The sequence below is a fragment of the Gymnoscopelus braueri genome, assembly GCF_963280865.1.
Source record: "Gymnoscopelus braueri genome assembly, chromosome: 3".
Taxonomy (NCBI): domain Eukaryota; kingdom Metazoa; phylum Chordata; class Actinopteri; order Myctophiformes; family Myctophidae; genus Gymnoscopelus; species Gymnoscopelus braueri.
The window spans coordinates 14,202,803-14,216,028 of NC_137612.1; the positions used below are offsets into that span (position 1 = coordinate 14,202,803).

General features: G+C 40.2%; 1 protein-coding gene across 1 annotated transcript in view; it reads right to left on the minus strand.

The window, feature by feature from the left end:
- Positions 1-3,158: 3,158 nt before the first annotated feature.
- The window catches only part of LOC308082228 (SPRY domain-containing protein 3-like), a 43,481-nt gene continuing 33,413 nt past the window's right edge, over positions 3,159-13,226 (minus strand). Inside the window, exons 8-11 of the mRNA XM_080423907.1 lie at positions 6,559-6,616; positions 5,402-5,521; positions 4,662-4,798; positions 3,159-3,456 (exon numbers count right to left, since the gene is read on the minus strand). Coding sequence (XP_080280033.1) covers positions 3,322-3,456; positions 4,662-4,798; positions 5,402-5,521; positions 6,559-6,616 — 450 coding nt within the window. The 3' untranslated portion in view covers positions 3,159-3,321. The remainder of the gene's footprint in view (positions 3,457-4,661; positions 4,799-5,401; positions 5,522-6,558; positions 6,617-13,226) is intronic.

Genomic DNA, 13,226 nt, shown 5'->3' on the forward strand with positions numbered 1-13,226 from the left:
CTCTGGGACCCTGATCTACGCTGTAAACTCTGTGTTAATTGAACTGTTATAGTGTAAAAAGGTGTACCCTGGAGTCTGAAGAGTTACAGACCCACAAGCGTTCATTTCGTTCCCCTGGTGGTCCACGGAAACGACGTTGAGAACCACCGGTTCATGGTATATATTAGTCAACAACAGCTTAGTTCAAAGCGTGCATTGTGATTGGCCAAGAGGCATGATTTTTCTCCCAGTAACACAATAATACACCGACAGGTGAATCACCAGTAAAAGTCTCTGTGATTGGTTGACCAGTCCAGCTGGCGACAGTAAACTGAGTAAATATTTTGGGTTTTGCCGCAAGGCTAAAAGAGCAAACATTCTGTGAAACTGAACACTACTAACACATTGTGAGAAAAGAAAAAGAAAGATGTAATGACAGCGCAGTGCTGTTGCATAAATAATAAAACACTCAAGGTCATGCTTCATGGTGGTTATTAGCACTTTGAGTTGGGTCTATGCTGACGATATATATATCAAAATCAAAATTTGGAACAAACATCTCATGTAGGTTCATCGAATAATCGAGAAGCATTTAAAAAAAAAAAAATATATATATATATATATATATATATATATATATATATATATATATATATATATATATATATATATATATAATATTTCTTTTACTTCCATCAACAAAATCAACATGAAAAAATGTGAGTAGAATTTTCATAATCAACCAAATTTAATAGCCTGATTAACCACGCAAAGATAGCCGCTCTACAATCTGCTATTTTTTTTATAACTGATTAAATTAATTGAGGCAAAAGTTTGAACTAGTCTTTAAATTGACTTGAAGTCATAATATCACTCAGTCCTACTGCCAATAACCATAATTAAGCACTACCTTGTTATGTCTTGTTGCTGAAATAGAGTCAGTCACTTGAGTCAGAACCCATATTGATCATATGTTCTGAAATGTCAGTGTGTCAGCAGCATGCATTGTAAACCATAACGGACTCCCAACATATCTCAGTAATGGAAAATAAGTGTTCAATGTGAGGTTTCCAACGTCAAAGCAAAATTAACAGTCAAAATAAAGTAAACAACACCAGCATCAAGACTTCCCTTGGTTCTACAATGGTTACAGTATGTATGTAATCCTCTCTCAGGCCACTCATTTAGAGGCTAAATCAATATCCAATAATCTACTACAGTGGTCAGAATTCCTCCAATTTTAGGATAACATCTATGGCACCTTTTTCCAGGTAAGGCTGTTTTAAATTAAGTCCCCACATTGAAGACTACATGTAATTTGTCTATTTCTTCAAGCGTTTCATCTCCAACGTGTGCAGAGGAAAACACGATGACAATCGCAATATGTTGGTGAAATATTGCAATATGTTTGTTTTTTTACAATAAAATCCTATACCACACCTGAATCCCGATTAGGATTAAATGAGAGCATTCAAAGGGACTTTCCTACTATTTGGGGGCCCTGAGTATATAGAGGCCTATACTTTGTCAAAACATTTTCTTTTGTTATGTGAAAATACGTACTTTAATGTCGTACAACATTAGTCATGCGACACAAAGTACATTTGTCCTTGGAGTTGGATATCCCCCGCTTTCAGAGGGGACATCTTAGGGTCTTAAGGTCATTTCAGACAGGAAGCGGCCGACGCGCCTATGTAATTCATTTTCAATGAGAGGCGAGCGATTATTTTGGGACGCGCGGAAAAGTTGAGGGGCGGTGAGGCGAGCGGGAGCGGTCCCGTGAAATTCTCGCGCTCGTGCTCGTTTGTGCACACGCACACGGGCAGCAAGAGCTGGATTGTGGTGAGCTTTTTTCCCCCCCGCTACGCACAGGAGGACAAAACAACAATGATCGAGGGGCGATCCCCGCTGATCTGAACGGTAACGCCCGTGTCCAACGCTCCCCGTCTGTTTAAGACCTTTAGTCTGTATTTAAAGACAACCGTCAACTATTTATATCCTATTTCTCTTGAATGTGACATGCAGGGCGATGATATGGTTGGAACTTATACTATTCCTTTACCCTGGTCTGAACAGTCCAGATGTTTAAAAAAAAAATAGTTCTGCCCCTTAACACATTGATTGCCTAGATCGAGTTAACTCGTTTTTACATTTTTTGGGGAAAATTCCACAAGGGGCGACCTAACACAGCTTTGGAATGATCGATCGTCTCTCAGAGAAGAAAAATGTGGATGTGACATCATTCCAAAAAACGTCACTTCCATCCGCCCCAATGATGGGATTTTCAGAAAAACGGCTGTAACTCAGTTTCTTTTTTTTCCATTGAAAACCACCCGTTTTCAGCGGACCAAAGCTCCAAAATGGCGGATTGCGGTTGGAAACTTGTTGTTCCCATGGATACACAGATCCTTCCGTCTACTCACAGGAAACTTTTTACACAATGTCGGTTCCACGGCGTTTCAAATATCATCGGATTGAGGTAATTATACGCCGGCACGGGGATAGAAAACTATGTTTAATATCTTGGCAATCAATGTGTTAAAGACCTCCGAGTGGTTCAGAAATCTCCCCTGAAATCGTTTTAATGTTTTAATGCACTTTCTGGCAACACGCGTGCAATATTAAAAGTATTTGATCATGTCTCACTCTTCATCTGTAAGGTCGATGGAAGCCACTGTAAACTATGGTGAGGTCAAGAAACAGTCTGGAGCCAGATGATAACAGAATGTAGAATAATCCATCTAGACCGGGAACACATCTGTGTGTCATTTTAAGATGTCTTTGGCTATTAAAAAATAGCAGATCTACAAGCTCATAGCACGGCACTGAGTGCCGCGCTATGAGTTTGTAGATCTGCTATTTTTGAAAAATCTTGAAAATGTGTGCAAATCTTTGAAGATATATTTTTAAAGCGAACATTTGTACTCAAGTCTTTGCTTCTGGGGGTCCCTCGAACAAAATATATTTTGAGATGGGGGTCCCCCCATCTCAAAATATATTGGGTTCCAGGGACCCCCAGAAGCAAAGATTTGAGTTACAAATGTTATATGTTAATATATATATTCAAAGATTTGCACAAATGTTCACGATTTTTCACAAAATAGCAGATCTACAAGCTCATAGCGCGGCACTCAGTGCCACGCTATGAGCTTGTAGATCTGCTATTTTGAATAGCCAAAGAAATGTAAAATGACAGAGATGCGTTCCCAGATTGAATAGATTAACATAGAATACACTCGGTCACCTGAAGTTTTCCACACCCTTCATTGTGATGTACGCTAGAGGAACAGCCTGCCTGTCCAAGTGTCCATGTCCTCTGACCGTGACCTCTGACCCCAGGGCTCATCCACTGAGGGGGTGCAGGTCCACTCTGACCTTCTCTCCGCTGCTCATCATGCCGATGGTGGGATAGAAGCCCCCTGCAGGTAGGACCACGTCCCTGCGGCCCACCACCTTGCCGTTGCGGGTGAAGAACACCTGTTCAGACACAAGGGGGCAGCAAAGAGATAATAATATTCCTTTGTCTATACCTACAGTACCAGCTTTAATGGTTCTGCTTTGTACCAACATTATGGTTTTGCCTTTTTCATAAATTTTTTTAAATTTGTATTTAATTTCATTTTGACTTTTTGTTTTCAATTACAGTTGCGTTTTGATTAGTTTAGCTTAGTTTTGTTTTCAAAAGGCTTATTTTTTTGTTTATAGTTTTTTATTCGTTTTTTTTATTGCAATATGGATGAATCAAGGGCGAGATTCAACAAGGATAGAAACACCGAAGACGGAAGAAATAGCAGATCTACAAACTGACACTGTGTCGCATTGTGACACGTTGTGATCTTGTAGATCTGCTATTTTAACACCTTTACCGCCGGGCCCGTAGTTCTACGGGCCGTTAAATCCAACGGTTAAGCGCCGAGCCCGTAGTCCTACGGGCTGCGGTCTTTTCGCGCATGCGCGGTCCGGGTGCACTTTCGGATTTTTTTTGATCCACTTCCGTTTCCGGTTTGATGACAGGAAATAGAATTATTTGGGATCCGGTTTCGACGATCACGCCCGCTCCCATTCTACAGACGAAACTGAAACTCAATTCTCTTCCTGTAGTTTTTTCTCCTCGCATTTCACTGTTTAACGTAATCCGCTCTAACTCAAACATGGATGCCCCGTTTGACACGTGGTTTTCACTGGGAGATACAGGGAGATCTCGCGGATGTAAACAGACCGTTCACGGCTCAATCTTAAGGATTTTAACAAGATCTATGGCGACATGAAAAAAACAAAAAAACAACAAAAACACCTTGGCACTGGTGAGTACATTATGAGATTAACCTCTGGCGGTGGATGTGTTAAGGGTAAGGCATAAGGTAGCCTGGTTCCAGACGCTGCCATTGCAAAAAGAAATTGCCCGTGGCAGTGATATTAGTCTGGCCATGCCAGGCTAGGCATAAGGGGCATAAGGCAAGATAGGGCCCTAAAACTAAGGGGATTTTTTGTGTTTCTGTAAACACACAAAACAGGTTCATTTAGTTATTGTTCTTTTGTAAAGTCTTGTGATTTTATTTCAGTTAACTAAAATGTTTTATTTTTTCCCCCAATTTTCGTTATTTCTCTAGTTTTAGCGAACTGTTTTTATGCCTCCTGTGTGGCGTACGTAAGGCAGCAAAAAGACAGAGCGTCAGTCTCACCGTCACCTTCCTCCTCCCCTCCAGATCGTCAGCGTCCTGCTTGTCCTCGTCATCCTCGTTATTCATGTACAGCTCGTTCTGAACGGGACACTGCTGCCCCCTAGGGGCCTCCTCCAGGTCCCACTCCTCCATGTCATCTGAGGGAACACACAGAGGAGCAATGCATGTATTTTCATTAATAAATCAGTGCTATTGAACACAGGTTTTATAAATATTGAACCAATGAAAAGTACTAAAAAGCTCTTCTGACTAAACCTCCTAACTCCATTGGATCCTCAAACTATCAGTCAAACCTCCTAACTCCAACTCAGGTTTTTCTTCCGTCTGACTTGGTCATTCTAATCAATGATGGACAAAACAACTATCTCCACATTAATGGTTCCGCGGCCAAATACATCCTAACAGTATGTTGCTATATCAGTGGTGCTCCAACTTTTCCATGTCAAGGACCCCCAAAATGATATGTATTTGGCCGTGGACCTCCATCTCAAAATATGCTGTTCCAGGGACCCCCCATAAGCACTGAAGATCAGAGTTAAAAATGTTTGCTTTAAAACATATATTATATATATTCAAAGATTTGCACACATTGTCAAGATTGTTCAAAAATACCAGATATAAAAGCTCATAGCGTGGTGCTGCGCTATGAGCTTGTATATCTTTTTTTTTTAATAGCCAAAAAAAAAATCAAAAAAATGACACAGATGCGTTCCCGGTCTTCATGGATTAAAGATACATACCTCCACTGTCCAGGATGTAGTCCCGTGGGAACATGATCCCACAGCCCATGATGTCTCCCTCAAAGCAGCGCGGCCCGAAGGGTTCTCCTACACCATGACCATGGAACATCTTACCATCGTCTGCAAACAACGTTTAGCACGTTTAGCTCAGTGGTTCTGAAACCTTTTCATATCAAGGACCCCCCCCCCCCCAAATTGATACGTATTTGGCCCTGGACCCTCCATCTGAAAAGGCTTTGCCAGGGACCCCCATGTAAAAAATAAATAAATATAAAAAGTTTTTCAAAAATAGCAGATGTACAAGCTTGCAGCGCGGCACAAAGTGACTTGCTGCGAGCTTGTAGATCTGCCCATCCACCAAATTAAGAGCATGATCTGATTAAGAAAGTGTTACAGTTTCTAGAGACAGACGATGAAAACATAGTGTCAGCTCATCATCACAAAATGATTAAAAAGATCAGAAAACTGACATGGAAAAGATGAAAAATTGAGATATCGAATAGTAGTCATGATTCAAAAACACACTTATGCCACTGCTGTAGAAAACATGGAAAATTACTCATGATCATTTCTGTACAGAAATAATGCAATGTGTACCGTCTGCTTTAGAACTCATGAATATGATCATTTACAATAGAGCATCGCAGTTCCCGCCCACTTCCTGGTTTTTCGTGGTGCCGGAAGGAAAAGCTCAATGCATTTTTCCCATTGACATTTCCAAAAATATTTATATCAATTAATTTAAGCCTCGAATCAAGCCATCCAGGGTCCTGGTGAATCATGACCATAAAAAGTTTGATTCTGTGAAAAAACTTTTTTGAAAACCGCAAAACAGAGGGTATTTATTAAATATAGTATATCATATCATTAAATAAAAAATCACAGAAAAAAACGTGTTATGGTCATGATTCACCAGGACCCTGGATGGCTTGATTCGAGGCTTAAATTAATTGATATAAATATTTTTGGAAATGTCAATGGGAAAAATGCATTGAGCTTTTCCTTCCGGCACCACGAAAAACCAGGAAGTGGGCGGGAACTGCGATGCTCTATAGAGAGAGAGAGAGAGACACAGACAGACAGACAGACAGACAGACAGACAGACAGACACACACAGTGATCAAATGAAAATAAAAGCTGATGGATGTTCTCCTCACCTGCATGGTACGCTATTGACCCTCTGCTCCAACCTGGGTGTCTGTTTTTTGGGTAGTCCTGTAAATAAGATAAAATAAAATAATGATACTTATTAGATTAGGATTTAGAAGACATTGGTAGATGCGTTCGTGGATTGAATGGGTTAAACTGGGAGGACAGTGAGAATATGTGTATCTCATCATGCTACACATTGTGTGGATTGTCTTCTGTGGTTTTAAAAACTATTAAAATCCAATAAAAACCTCCATACATTTCATTTGATTTATGTGTGTATGTATACTGTACTCTGCAACCGCAAATATAGCCTGGTATTCTTAGGAGGAAGAAAATAGCAATAAATAATGTATTAGATGGTATATAAATGAATGACTGAGTATTGGGAATGAGGGGGGGGGGCGGGGTTAATGTGCAGAGTGCATTTCTGTTCCTTCCTCCATTTGTAGATCGGCTTCGGCTATTTTCCAAATGTTGGCCCCAGAATAGAGATGCTAGGGTTGAAAGTGGCTGATTGATTGATTGATTGATGTAGTTTATTTAGTAAGACATGAGAATAGTACATGACAGTACATAACAGTACATGGAAGTACAAATTCACAATACAAGGTCTACTAAACTGGAACTCTCATTAAGCACTAAGCTTGTTTAAGATGAGAACCCCATGCACACAAATCATGATGAAATATAAGAGGCAGGCAGATATACACACTACTATACAGAATGTCATACAATCAGCTTTCAGGTTACTGGTATGAAGAGAGAAAAAATATATATATATATACAAAAGAGGAAAGTATATATATATATACAAAAGAGGAAAATGAAGGAGGGGGGGGTAGGTTAAGACTTAGAAAGGGGCCATTTTCGAATTGCAGCCTCCTGAAGGTGTATCTTTAGGGCAGTTTTGACCTATCATATCGGTGTGGTTGACACAATGGGAAACGGTTTTAATTCATAACAGAGCAGGAAAACCTTCAGTAGAAATCAACTCTGCACAAACATCCAAAAGACATGTCATCCATACATATGGGGGGGAACATTTTCACATCCCCCAAATTGATAGGTGTTTGGCCACAGACACCCATCTGAAAAGATGCTGTGCCCGGGAATGCCATAAGAGAAGATTTTTTTAGTTTTTCCTTTCTCAAAAATCGAGAATTTCCAAGCCCACAACACGGCCGATGGCAGAATGTGTGCTGTGACCATATACATATACCATATAGCCTGACAGCGAGTCCCGGGTTCGATTCCCGAGCACGACGGACTTTTGCTGCTCTCTCCCCAATCCCCCCCCATTTCCTGTCAATCTACACCCCCCCAAAAAAACAGTCAAGTCATAAAGTGCTTAATGTCCTCAAAGTCACGCATCCAACAAGCTTTGAACTGAGCAGATTGGACCTTCTGTTCCAGAAATAATGGCAAAAACATCTTGAAAACGCCCACTTTCGATTTTCAATGTTGGAGTTCTGGCCATTTTCACTTTGAGTTGCATTCAGCGCATTCACTGCCATTTCCGTCGGCCGTACCGTTTGGCCGCTAGCGGCAGTTGAAATGTGACAACACACCAATATACGTGGTGAGGAATTAATTGGCATAACGACTAAATTGGGGATAAAAATGGGTAAAAATAATCCTTCCGACGCTGCTTGCTCTACTTTCCTGCCGTGGAGCCCGGAAATCATTACTAATTATCATCTCAGGCCTGACGGCACAACGCAGCACAGCTCATTAGCTGAGATGTCTGGAGGATGTATCTGAGCTCAAGTGACTTTGTCAGTGATTTCCGGCAAAAAAAACACAATTATCACTGCAGCATTTCGTTGCTGTCGGGTAGAAACTCATATATTCTGACTTTTCGTGTTTTTTCTGTAAACTAACGCCCGGGCCCAGTGGTGGAAAAAGTACTCAAATTATTTACTTAAGTAAAAGTACCAATACTACAATAAAGAAATACTCTGTTACAAGTAAAAGTCCAGAATTCAAAATTTAATTGAGTAAAAGCAGAAAAGTATTGGCATCAAAATTTTCTTAAAGTACCAAAAGTAAAAGTACAAACATATTTGAAAATAGCAGATCTACAAGCTCACATGATGCGACGTATTGTGAGCTTGTAGATCTGCTATTTTCAAATAGCCTATGTTTAACCCATTAAGACCTGAGGCCATTCTTAAAAAAAATCTAAATCCTAACAGTTTTTTGAAAAAAAATGTAAAAAATATTTTTTCAAGATTTTTCAAAAATAGCAGATATACAAGCTGCTATGAGCTTGTATATCTGCTATTTTTGAATAGCCAAAGAAATCTAAAGTGACACAGATGCGTTCCAGGTATTAATGGGATAAAATAGGATTAAAGTGGTTAATGTAAGCTTTATAATATAATCAATTATATCTGAAAAGTAACTAGTATAAAGTTTTCAAATAATTGTAGTGGAGTAAAAGTACAATATTTGCCTCTGAGATGTAGTGGAGTAGAAGTAAAAGTATTGGAAATTGGAAACACTCCAGTAAAGTCAAAATTCCTCAAATTTGTACTTAAGTACAGTACTTGAGTAAATGTTACTTTCCACCACTGGTCACACAAAAGCATCAAAAGTAGCAGATCTACAAACTCGAAACGCGGGCACAAAGCGGAGCGTTTTGAGCTTGTAGATCTGCTGCTTTTGCTGTTTTTGAAGTTGAATCCTGAAAAGTAACAGTTTTGGACATGTGAGGTTTCAGCCCAACAGAGACCACTTGCATCGCTGAATACAAATGACTAAATCAACCGGTTAATAAAGATCTGCCTTTTGGCAACATTGTCACATGACTGACTGGTGACTACGGCAGCAACTATTGATTATTTTCTTAGTAAAAGTACAATATTTGCCTCTGAGATGTAGTGGAGTAGAAGTAAAAGTATAGACAATTGGAAGTACTCCAGTAAAGTAAAAGTACCTCAAAATTGTACTTAAGTACAGTACTTGAGTAAATGTACTTAGTTACTTTACACCACATATATATCAACTAATCGATTAACCACTTCAGCTTCATGATTATACTTAGTCGCACATAATAGCAGATCTACAAGCTCAAAATATTGTGACCTTATAGATCTGCTATTTTCAAAATTTCCGATTATATTTAACTTTTTCTTTTCGTCTATAATGACACGCCCAAAATGGGGATAGATTATTATTTTATTAACCCATTCAATCTGGGAAAGCATCATGTGTTATTTCAGATGTTAGCTATCTACTGTATATAGCACATTGGCTATTCAAAAATAGCAGATATACAAGTTCATCGTGCAGCGATACGAGCTTGTAGATCTGCCATTTTTGAAACATGGTGGACATTTGAGCAAATCTTTGACTAGAAGGAACATTTTTAACTCAAATATTTGCTTCTGGGGGTCCCTGGAACTAAATATTTTGATATAAGTTTGGGGGTCCTTGACATGAAAACCACTGATATTCAGAAACAGACGTTTTTCAGAAAACTTAGGATTTAGAAAACATTTTTAGAATCGGCCTCAGGTCTTTAATGGGTCAAGTTAACTTTTTGTTTTCTGATGGATTAGTTTGAACCTCTACAGCAGTGGTTTTCAACCCTTTTCATATCAAGGTTCATTATTTATTCAGCATTTGAGCCACGGAACCACCATTTGATGAGATCAGACCCAAGACATAGAATATTTCGTTATCGTTGGACACATTTTGTCCACAATTCCATGTTGTATTGATGTTGGTACCAATAGGAGAGATGACAGTAACAGGCAAACGTTGATCAAAATATTTTTTCTACATTTTCTAATTGTGTTAGACTTCTTGTAATTAAGTAGTGCAGATGTTTAACAATAATGTAACTCTTGAGAGCGTTAAAGCTCTCAAGAGTTAAAGATATATAATGGTCCATTTGGTTACCAACTCTCCATCATTTAGCTGGGGACCACCTGGAACCTCCTCAAGGACCACTGGTGGTCCCCGGACCACTGGCTGAGAACCACTGCTCTACTGCCAACACACTGCTAACCACACACTGTGGCACTAATCCACATCATCACATGACTTGGGGGTGACATCATCAACACCACCACTGTGCCTCATATGCAGGTATCAGTCACTATAGCACGCTTCACCGGTTATCATAACTGATCCGTTATTATTCTAATCTCCAAAAAGCACAGACAATAGAGATGCTGTTCTACTATAACCCTGGTGTCTCAGTTTCTGGTAACCTTTTCAAAAACAAAAGTCAACATTTGCCGGTGTGCTGCAACACGTTGTGAGGCAAGGCTTAAAGCACAATAGCACTTTTGTAGAGGTTTAGTTTCTGTAATTAGAGTACCGGGGGTGGCAGTGGCTCAGGGGTAGAGTGGCCGGTAGAGCGGCCGGATGGAAGCCGTGAGGTTTCCAGTTCGATCCCGGGCTCCCCCAGAGTTAGTGTCGAAGTGTCCTTGAGCAAGACACTGAACCCCTAAATTGCTCCCGATGAGCCGGTTGGTGCCTTGCATGGTTTCCTCCGCCATCGGTGTATGAATGTGTGTGAATGGGTGAATGTAATGCACAATCTATGTAAAGTGCTTTGGATAAGAGCGCTATATAAATGCACCATTTACCTTGCAATGATGATGTAACTATTAACTATCAACAAGTAACTACTAACACCAAATATTGGTGAGATATCTTCCATAGTTGCTCCACTGATTAGAAATCGATATTCCAAAATAGCCTTCTCACTGACTCGACATTGCACAGTGAAGCAGCTCTCAAAGCCACTCTTTTAAGCACATAAACGAACACAAACAAAGCAAATTCTGCCAATATCTAACATCACAGAACCCGGCTCACCAATTGAGGAGATTATATTGGAATGTGAATTTCTAAACAACGGAGCAACTATTGAAGATATCTCACCAATATTTGGAGTTTCATGGCAAAGGTAACAACACAATCCAAACCTCTACCATAGTGTCACTGTGCTTTAAGTCAGTGGTTCTCAAGCTCACAGCTTCCGTGCCGCTCTGTGAGCTTGTACATCTGCTATTTTTGAAAGTAAAGGTTTTATTGTTTTTTACAGAAATCTTCTCTTCTGGGGGTCCCTGGAACAAAAGTTAGAACCTTTTCAGTTCGGGGTCCGTGGCCAAATACATATCAATTTATGGGTCCTTGACATGAAAAAGTTTGAGAACCACTGACTTGGCCGAATACCAAAGCACTTGCCCCAAAACACAGTCGCCCCTGAGGAAATCCGGTGGTATTCACCTGGTATTCCTGCACGTAACCTCAGTAAAACTATGCCTAACCCTAAACTTATTTCTAACCCTTATCCAATAAATACAAAAATACAAGAACCGCCGGTCCGAGGAAAAAATGGGGGCGAGTGTGTTTTGGGGCGAGCCTTCCCGTTACCGTTAGGCCCTTATAACCAGAGCACAGTGATAGCTGTAACTGTATAGTGAGTACATTAGGTAAAGGCAGCACATGAACAGGGATGGTAATGGAATCCCAGGTGGGCGAGTGGAAAAATGTTTATAAACGGAGAGAGACACCATAAGAGAGATAAGTCCTGAAGGACAGAATTACAAAGAGACAAAGGAATGCACCGTTAACACAAGTGCTCCATTATGTTAGTAGAAAGAAAGTCACAGATGAAACTCGCGTCTGCTTTCACCACAAGTGGGCCTCATCATTTCTGCTACCTTAGGAAACAACAAGGCCTGTGTTTTGATATTTTCAGGGAGAGGTAATGGCTCCCATCAGCATGCTGGTGAAAGGATGCCTCATTGTAGCCTCGGTAGGAGGAGGTGGGGAGAGGTATAGCGGGGGGGGCGTGTGTGTGTGTGTGTGTGTGTGTGTGTGTGTGTGTGTGTGTGTGTGTGTGTGTGTGTGTGTGTGTGTGTGTGTGTGTGTGTGTGTGTGTGTGTGTGTGTGTGTGTGTGTGAGACACCAAAGCGATGGATTTATGACGCCCCAGCACGACCGCAGACAGCTCCAAAAAACAATTCCGGGAAAACAATCAAGTTGGAAATGACAGAGCTCCCATTCTCCACACACAACCATCCACTACAGCCCCGGGGCACCATGGGGCACAGCCTGCCTGCGTGCAGCCGTGCACGGTGCACACACAGGTTCAGAGCGGGTGCAGAGGGTTGGAACATAACCCATTAACACATTGGCTGCCAAAAACGCAGATCTGCGTTCTATTTTTAATAAATACGTGGGCTGCCAAGAACGCAGATCTGCGTTCTATTTAAAAAAAATAAAAATATATATATATATTTTTTTTTTAATTTGACCCAAAGACCAAGGAGATATGATTGTTCGAAGATTTAGACTCCAATCCACTTCCTTGTTAACTTAAAACTTAAAAATTCTGTATCTCGGCTCCTGAGTACTTTTTTTTTTCAATGAAAAATCTCTGGCAGGCTACAGCTAAAAATCTGAAATAATTCTGGCAGTCAATGTGTTAAGACCGGGAACGCATCCATGTCATTTTAGATTTCTTTGGCTATTCCAAAATAGCAGATATACAAGCTCGTAGCGCGGCACTCTGTGGTGCACTACGAGCTTGTAGATCTGCGATTTTGGCTAAATCTTTAATATTTTTTCAAGCGAACATCTTTTAGTTTAGTCATGTTTAGTCATGTTTATTTCGAATATGTTAAAAAAAACAGAATATTGTTTTTTT